This window comes from Apium graveolens, chromosome 11 (assembly GCF_009905375.1).
Source record: "Apium graveolens cultivar Ventura chromosome 11, ASM990537v1, whole genome shotgun sequence".
Taxonomy (NCBI): domain Eukaryota; kingdom Viridiplantae; phylum Streptophyta; class Magnoliopsida; order Apiales; family Apiaceae; genus Apium; species Apium graveolens.
Window position 1 is genome coordinate 87,978,125 of NC_133657.1, and position 9,451 is coordinate 87,987,575.

A 9,451-nucleotide genomic window follows, 5' to 3' on the forward strand; every position below is an offset into this window, starting at 1 on the left:
AGGTCCTTCGATTGGAACCTTACTGAGCTCGTCAACTGTCCACTAGGCTATCATTAGACCAACGCCAACTCTTGGGCCTTCCGACTAGAAACTACAGAGTCGAAATACCCTAATTTAGACATTCGATTATGCTTGACATATCCTCACTAACAATCTACCCGTACGTTAACAAAACCCGACTCGTAACATATTCAACATTATAATACACGTATCAATTAGGGTTCACGTTTTCGAAAGTCGGTTGGGTGTTCGTTTTCAGAAAATAGGTATATTTATCATTTTACGAAATTCGGGTTATCGATTTCAGCAAAGTATTTCATCACAACACATAATCAGGTTTCGTATAAAGTACTTATGTATAATTGATCGACGTTCCGATAATTACTGTGTACGGCCTCGCATTTCCGTAATTTAATTTTCCGGAAATTGGGCAGCACCTCCTTTAATTATCGGCTAACCCATCGAATGTCCCAACGTCAAATCCATCACAACCAAATTCAAACCAACCACAATCCAATTCCCAACCACCGATTTTGTATTTAATATCATAGGGCTCAGAAATATTCATCATAGCCCACTGTCGGCTCTCCGATGCTCATTGCTGACGGCGGCGAAATCGCAGGTACCCGATAAAGTCGGGTTTCCAACACAGATTTCACCGATTAGTTAATTATAATTCCTGAAAAAATATTTATTTCACGCAATCACTCAAATCAATTTTCTACAGAAAATAAAAACCCGATTAATACTTGCACAATCGGAAAAACAACACAGACCCAGGTAATCGGAAAATAAAGGGAACAGGTGGCAACAATTCACCACAACACACACAGCCGAACTAACCACGCAAATACACACACACACACACTCAATTTAACACACACACAAGCACACACACAAAACACCGTATATATACATATATATATATAGCAGGAACCACAAACCTCCGGAACACCAGCTTCAAACAGCCACCGGAAAAAAGGAAAGATGAGCAGCAAACTCGCTGGAGAACGGAGGCAAGGCAGGGAAAAGATAGAGAAAAGGGAGAAAAGAAGAAAATCGAGAGAAAGACAGAGGGAATCGATAGAGAGAGAGAGGGGGAGAGAGAGAGAGGGGGGGAGGGAGAGAGAGATAGAGAGAGAGAGAGAGAGAGAGAGAGAGAGAGAGAGAGAGATTGATTGAGGGATTACATGAATTGAAAAGAACGAACGGGTTGAACCTGATTAACCCCTCTCCCCCTTTTTGTTTTGTTTTTGTTTCTTCTTTTTTTAATAAAATCTCACAAATAATCAAAATTTATTTAAAATAATTTTCCATAATTTTTGAAATTATTTTTGAAATGCAACTCATATCTGAATTTATCGATCAAATAAAACAACACGCGGGTCGAACTAATCCCAAAAATTTCTGAACAAATTTTAAAATTCCCGAAATATTCCAAACCTAATAAAATATGAATTTTGAAATTTTTGAAGAATTTTGGAATTAAATACGGATTTTACGATTAAATACAATCAGAAGATCATTTTAAGATAAATAATCAATAAAATATTAATTTATAAATTTTATAATTTCTTAAAAATAATAATTGAAATTATGAAGCAATAAAATAATTTTAGAGATAACCCAAGTATTTATGGAGACAATTCTTTAATAAAATCACTTTTTAAATATAGAAACAAAGCAACACATTCACCAATAATTACTCAAACAAATCTCAAACACCAATGAGCACTTATAACATCACAAAATAATATCCAGCTAACAGGATCCACAAACATATTTTATTTATTTAATTATTTAGTAATTACACATTTAAATAATACAGAAATGTACGAATAATTATAGAGGTGACCAAACCGGCCCGCATTAAAGGACTTTGTGTGCAACATGGAAAGTGACTCATAGATGACTGAGTTGCTCGTAGATTTTGGGGCCGACACGGGTTGTTCCTATAATTAAGGGAAGAAATGCGGAGATGACGCGAGATTGTAGGAAGCGTGTTGAGCCGGTCGAGATTTACGTGACTAATTGGCTGAAGTCCTGACTTTTATCATGGGCTTGGGCTGCACGGATTGAAGAACTCTAACCCTTGCCTATGTGACTTATTCCCCAAGCGCAAAGCTCGCCGCTTCAAGGTCTCTCAACGTAGCTGGAAGGGAAAGGGTCCCCAAAAGAGGCTGATTCACAAGTGTGATGACGTGGAAACTTAGACCAAGTAAAAGAAAGAGGCATCACTAGAAAAGGAAGAGATACCTCAGGATTGGGTTGAGCGAGGCAGCCAGATCTCTAAGAGATCGGGGCAAAATCCAGCTTCGTCCGAGGCAAGGTCGACTAGTGTTCTAAACCGCGTGGGCAAGAAGCTAAGTGAGCATGACCTCTGGCTCAAATTAGAGAATAGCAAGAAAGAGAGAAAAGACAAGGAGCCCAAAGATCAGAAAACCCTAAAAAGAGGGCGTGCAGCGACTCCTCCAGAAAGACGACAATGCACCCCGCCCAGGAGGGGGGGACGACGTAGGCACAGAGACAATCATGAAGAAGAGTCGCATGTGCAAGATGGAGGAAGAGGACGCCACGAGCGACCTCAGGGCTCTCACCACTCTAGTGATGCAAATGGTGATAGAGAAAGAGAAGTCATTAGAGTGGGTGACCTAAGGAGGATCTTAGATTAGATGGAACAGGGGAAGAGGGGACCCCTACCCTCAACAGCCCCTTCTCCATTCACGGCTGCCATTCGATCATCTCCCTTGCCTTGGGTATTCAAGCACAACCTTGATCTTCTGTTCAATGGAAAAGCCGACCCATCGGAATATCTTATAAAATTTAACACATAGATGGAGGTTTATCAGGTGCCAGAGCCAACCTGCTGCAGACTTTTCGCAGCATCACTCCGAGGGAGTTCCCAGCAATGGTTTTTCAAGTTAGGACCGACTAGCATAAGGACGTGGCAGCAGTTAGAAGACCTGTTCATCCGATAATTTCAATCCACCCTCCACTACTCACCTCTTGTGGCCACGCTAGCCAACATCAAACAAAGGGAGGGGGAGCCTCTGGCGGAATACTTTTGCCGGTTCAATAATGAAGTTCCTAAGGTGAGATGTGCTAGTGAAGAGACCATCAAGAACTTTCTGATAGCGGGGCTGAAGGAAGGGTCAAAATTTTGGAAAAGCCTCCAAGCTAGCGAGCCAAGGACCTTAGCAGAATTCTATGAGCAAGATGAACCCTTTAAGAGGGTAAAGGAGTCAATGAGGGAGCTAAAAATCAATGAGAACTATCGATACAAGAGAGACTGGTCCTCGAGCCCTGATCAGAAGAGGAATATATATCAGTGTAGTTCAAGCCCCAAGAAGTCTGCCCGGGACAAAGAGACAAACAAAGATTCGGGGAGGGCCTATACAAGCAAATGGCAGACACATACCTCTCTAGTAGCCTCCATCGACCATATATATGCTACCTATGCTGGGAAAGGGGTGTTCAGGAAAGCAGCCCCTTTCACAGACTACAACAAGAGGGATACTTCGAAGTATTGTGCATACCACGAGGCCATGGGGCATGATACAACGAATTGAAGATAATTGAAGAATGAAATCGAGATACTGATAAGACAAGGGAAGCTTACAGAGTGGGTTGTCAAGGAGGTTCGAAAACACATGACTGATTATCATACCGTCCCTCCACCACCCCTAGAGGACAAAGAGAGGGTACCCCGGGCCAGCAGTATTCATATTATTCTAGGCGGGTCTCACATTGGTGGAGACAGCCGGAAGGCGATGGACAGATATGCCCGGGAAGCAAAGGACAAGCCCCTCACCAACATCAACAATCTAAGCCAAAGGCCCCCGGAGCTCTTTGAAAAGGAGGCTGATGATATTGTGTTTAGGGAAAACGATGCAAAATGGGTGCACTACCCCCATACTGATGCCCTGGTAATAAAAATAAAGATTGGGACAGTAAATGTCCATCAAGTATTGGTGGATACCGGGAGCTCGGAAGATGTTCTAACCTATGATGCCTACAAGAAACTAGGACTGCTAGATAGAGAACTGACCTCGACAGGTGGGCACTTGTATGGGTTTACGGGAAACTCAATCGGAGTAAAAGGGATGATTCGGCTCCCGGTGACCTTAGGAGAAGAGCCTTATATGGCCACCCAGATCGCTATGTTTACAGTTGTAGATCAGCATTATGCCTACAATGTTATAGTGGGCAGGCCCCTTATGAGGGCAATGAGGATGATGATCGATCCATCACATGACAGTAAAATTTCCAACCTTCACGGGGGTAGGCTCCTTGAAGAGCTGTCAATACGAATCGAGGGTCTGCTACAACCAGCACTAAGGGCAACCGCGTCAGGAAATGCATCGAAGGAGATGGTCAAATCGGGTGAAGGCGATGTCCTCATGGAAGAGGCAGAGGGCAGGAAGAGAGTATGTCCTGAGGGACACAAGACTCGTAACATGATTTCAATCGAGGAATTGCCCAAGAACTATTTTGAGCATATGGGGATTTAGGTGGAACCGCGCCCAGGGGCCCTGCTGATGTAGGCCTCTTAGCCCATCATGTTGGTACAGGAGGGGATTTTAGAAGAGGCAAGTGATGAAGAAGAAAGCCCAGAATAAATCGCTGTAAGACTTAGGAAAGGAAATTGGGCACGCGAAGAAACAACAACAACTATGGATCTGCCCAACGGAATCACTCGCACGGTCACCATGACCTCGGAATGCTTGGTAAATCCGGTTCGAGCTCACCAGCCCGAGTTCGAGGATACGGAAGATTTGACAATTACGAAAGTGGGAAAACTAGTGAGGCTCGAGCAGACTTAGATCCAGGAATTCCCCCAATGGTTGAGAGGGATGGGGCCGCAGAGGACACAATTCCAATCATGGTAGACCCGAATGATCCCTCCAAGGTACTCAGAATAGGTTCTAACCTAAGCCCTGACTTAAGGGAAGACCTGGCTCAATTGTTAAGGGGAAATTTGGATGTCTTTGCATGGTCACACTCTGATATGATAGGGATTGACCCAAATGTCATGTGCCACCGGCTCAACTTGGACCTGAAAAAGAAGGGGGTCAGACATGAGAGGCGGCCGATTAGTGGAGAAAGGGCAGAGGCCCTCAAAGAAGAGGTGGATAGACTGATGGAGGCAGGGCTTGTAGGGGAAGCCTTCTACCCCATGTGGTTGGCCAACCCAGTGCTTGTCAAGAAACCAAATGGCAAATGGAGGACATGTGTGGACTTTACCGACCTAAACAAAGCTTACCTGAAGGATAGTTTTCCTCTAACCCGAATCGACCAGCTGATTGATTCCACAGTTGGGCACACACTACTTAGCTTTATGGATGCTTATTCGGGATATATCCAAATCCCAATGTATGGGTCAGATCAGGAGCACACCTCATTTATTACTGATCAGGGCCTCTATTGTTATATCAGGATACCCTTTGGCCTCCTTAACGCTGAGGAAAACCATGGAGGCCTACGTAGATGATATGCTTGTGAAGTCAAATGAAGCAAAGGATCATGTCTGCCACCTATCATAAATGTTCCAGATCCTAAGGGAGTATAGAATGAAGCTCAGCCCCCAGAAATGTGTGTTTGGGGTCGAATCAGGGAAGTTTTTGGGATTTATTGTCAACCATAGAGGCATTGAGGCCAACCCCGCCAAGATACGAGCCCTACTCGAGATGAGATCCCCTCGACAGGTGAAGGATGTTCACAGTTTAACGGGGTGAGTGGCTTCCTTAAACCGCTTTGTCTCAAAGTCCTCCGATAAATGCCAAAAGTTCTTCAAAGAAATTAAAGGAGTGGGGAGGAATTTTGAGTGGACAAAAAAGTGTGAGGAAGCCTTTCAGAACATAAAGAAGCATCTTAACAATCCTCCAATATTGTTCAACCCAAAGGCAGGTGAGACTCTGGTCCTATACCTGGTTATCTCTGACATTGGAGTAAGTGTGGTACTGGTCTGAGAGGAGGATGGTATCCAGCTCCCAGTATACTATATGAGTAAAAGGCTAGCCGACGCGGAGACTCGGTACACAAGCCTCGAGAAATTAATATATGCTCTGATCCTGGCCTCCCGAAAGCTCAGGCCCTATTTTCAGGCGTACAGTATAGAAGTACGAACCTCCTATCCCCTCAGGCAAGTAATGCACAAACCGGAGTCTTCTGGTCGAATGTTGAAGTGGACGGTTGAGCTCGTCCAGTTCAAGGTGGATTGTAAGCCCAGGACCGCAATCAAAGGCCAAGCCCTGACCGATTTTGTGTTGGAATTTCCTCCACATCAAGAAGTGGAGTAGGGAGCCCTTGTTGTCATACCTAGTGCAGAAGAGGTCGGGCTGGTAAGCCAAAATAGTGCCCCATGGTGGAGCCTATTTGTGGATGGAGCCTCTGATGGGGATGGGACAGGAGCTGGAATTGAACTAATCAGCCCAGAGGTGCACAAGATCAGATGCGCGACCCATCTGGCCTTTCATGCAACCAACAATGATGCTGAGTATGAGGCCCTGATCAACGGTCTCAAGCTAGCTTTGGAAATGAAGGTGGAGAATTTGAATGTATTTAGTGACTCCATGATCGTGGTCTATCAGATAAACGGGGGTACCAAGCTAAGGGGCCAAGAACAGAGCTTTACCTGAAGTGTGCGTAGAGGATAATTGAGACATTCAACGAAGTGAGGCTGGAACTAATTCCGGACGAGCTGGCTAAACTCGGCTCGCGCCGTGAGGCCACTCTGTTACGAGTCGTGCCCTTTGATATACAGAGGCAGCCTAGTGTGCCCGAGCATGAGGTGGGCAGCCTCAGTGATGGCCTCGGCCCCACGTGGATGACACCTATCTTAGCTTACATAAATGAAGGATCACTCCCAGATGAAAAGAATGAGGCGAGAAGAATAAAATACAAGGCATCCAGCTACGTGATGTATGATGGGTTCCTATACAAAAGAGGGTTCAGTGTGCCCCTCCTCAAGTGCAAAGATGGGGATGAACACAATTATATCCTAAGGGAAGTACACGAAGGCATTTGTGGCAATCACTCGGGGGGTAGCTCTCTAGCTCAGAAAATCCTCCGTCAAGGTTACTATTGGCCAACGCTAAAAAAGATGCCTTTGAATTCTCTCGAGCCTGTGATAAGTGCTAGTAATATGCCAATTATTATAACATCCCTGTGGCTCCTCTCACATCCCTCATAAGCCCTTGGTCCTTCGCTATTTAGGGAATTGATCTAATTAGAGAACTCCTTAAGGCCAAGGGAGGTGTCAAGTATGCGGTTGTTACGGTAGATTACTTCATTAAGTGGGCAGAGGCCGAGCCTCTGGCCACTATCACGGAAAAAAAAGCTCAAGGAATTTGTGCACAGGACCATTGTGTTCCGCTATGGCATTCCTCATAAGTTAATATCTGATAATGGGAAACAGTTTGATAGCAAGGAAATGCGGTAATTTTGTGAGCATTTGGGAATTCAGAAGTGTTTTAATGCAGTTTGCCACCCCCAAAGTAATTGGCAGACAGAGGCTGTTAATAAAATCATTAAGCACACCTTGAAGGCAAAGTAGGAAGAGAAGAAAGGGACATGGCCAGAGGAGCTCGCACAGGTCCTGTGGTCTTACAACACGACCCCCCAAACTATAACTGGAGAAACCCCTTTTTCTTTGGTGTATGGATGTGAAGCTATGGTGCCCGTTGAAGTAGGGGCAGGATCTTTTCAGAGGGACAACTATGGCTCAGAGGAAAATGAGGTCAACCATCAGCTCTATTTGGACATGATCGAAGAAACTCGGGAATATGCTCAGATCAGGATAGCAGCATACCAGCAGAGGACAGCAGGGCACTACAACAGTAAGGTTCGAGCCCGGACTTTTAAGGTGGGAGATTTTGTTCTGCGCCGGTTGATGCCAAACACCAAGGTGGCGAGCCACGGAGTCTTTGGGGAAAATTGGGAAGGCCCCTACAAGATAAAATCAGTGCTCTGGGAGGGAACCTACCACCTCAATGATATGCAAGACAAGTTGATCCCGAGAGCCTGGAACGCGGAATACCTCTGTATTTATTATCAGTAATTTTATTCTTCTCAAACATAGTATTATCTTAAAATATTCCTAAGTCTCGGGGGGTAGTGCCATATAGGTGCCTCCCTAAGACCACAAGCATATAATCCTTTCACTTTCCATTATCTATGAATGAACGATTGATATTTATTTGTGGCTTGATATTTTAACTCCTGTTAATAGATTAAAATACCCAGCAGGGGAGCCCATCCTTGGGAGCCCATGCGAGGACAAAACAGTTGTTTCATTAACGCGTTAAAATCATAAGTCAGAGCGGGCCCCGGACTGCTTTACAGCAAGTCTGTGAATCGAGCTGGGCCTCGGCCCGCTTGGAAAAATAATAAGCACAAAATGGATTAAAGATGAAGATGAAACTATGAAAGTAGAAAGAGGCGCCAACAAACCCCCTAACTGACTTAAAAGTTAGGAATGGCCGGGATACGAGCCCAAATCCCTGGCTCGCAAGGCGACATGTTCTAGAGGGTGCGGGGCGGGGAGCCCAGCCCTCTATCAAATATGGCCAGGGTCACATTATTCGAGGAGAGGATACATGAACAAGATGTGAGCCTCTGGGCCCGGCTCACTAATGCAAGTACATATGCAACACTTGTGAGTTAGCAATGATGTGAGCCGGTTTTACTTAAAAATTATCATTAATTTTACTTGATTGGACCATGATGCGAAATGATGGGATCGGCTCACTGTCAAGATGTAACACCCGCCATATGCGGCCAGGGTTATGATAGCTTTTGGTCAGTAGGGCACGTTAAGTTTACACAAAATAAAGAAAATCAGATAGGACAAGAATGACAAATGCCGGCACAAAAGACTTGACATCTTATACAAGAAAGTTATAAATAAGTTATGCCCCAAGGCAGGATATTTCAAATACATATGCAAGGCAAGTAGGGTGCCCGCTTACCCATTCAAAACTCTATCTTCAAAAATAAATTAAACTAAGGGTTGTCAGCCGCTTCCTCCTTACGGACCTGCTCAGCTGCGAGCCGGGCCTCCTCGGCAATTTGAGTGTCCCTTTCCATCTCCAGCTTCAGCTTCTCAGTGTACCTAGCTGTACCAGCGCCCAGAGCACCCCAATCAAAGTCAGGAACCTTACTGATAATGATTTTCATGAAGTTCCTAGCCCCTAGGTTCCTGGCATCAGCGAGGGCGGCCTCACGTCCCGCAGTCAAGGAAGAAACTGACCCCTCCAGCTCGAGCACCTTCTCCTCGAGGGCCTCTTTCTCCTTCTTCCATTCATCCGTGGCCAGGTCATGAGCCTCCTTCTGATCCCTTAGCACCTTCTCATGAGCAGCGGACAGATCAAGTATCTTCTGATTGTAGTTGTTCACAAGTGTGACTTTCTCCTGCCCGTGTTCGCTGACCTTGCTCTGAAGGGACTTGACC

The 9,451-nt window shown here is 45.1% G+C and overlaps 1 protein-coding gene across 1 annotated transcript; it reads left to right on the forward strand.

Annotated features, from left to right (window-relative positions):
* The first annotated feature begins 7,672 nt into the window (after positions 1-7,672).
* Positions 7,673-8,059, forward strand: LOC141695673 (uncharacterized). Its single transcript, XM_074499902.1, has one exon. It carries the CDS (start codon positions 7,673-7,675, stop codon positions 8,057-8,059), a length of 387 nt encoding a protein of 128 aa, XP_074356003.1.
* Positions 8,060-9,451: the final 1,392 nt, after the last annotated feature.

Excerpts from the sequence above, each read along its gene's own strand:
- LOC141695673 (XM_074499902.1), top strand. The coding sequence starts at position 7,673 with ATGGTGCCCGTTGAAGTAGGGGCAGGATCTTTTCAGAGGGACAACTAT.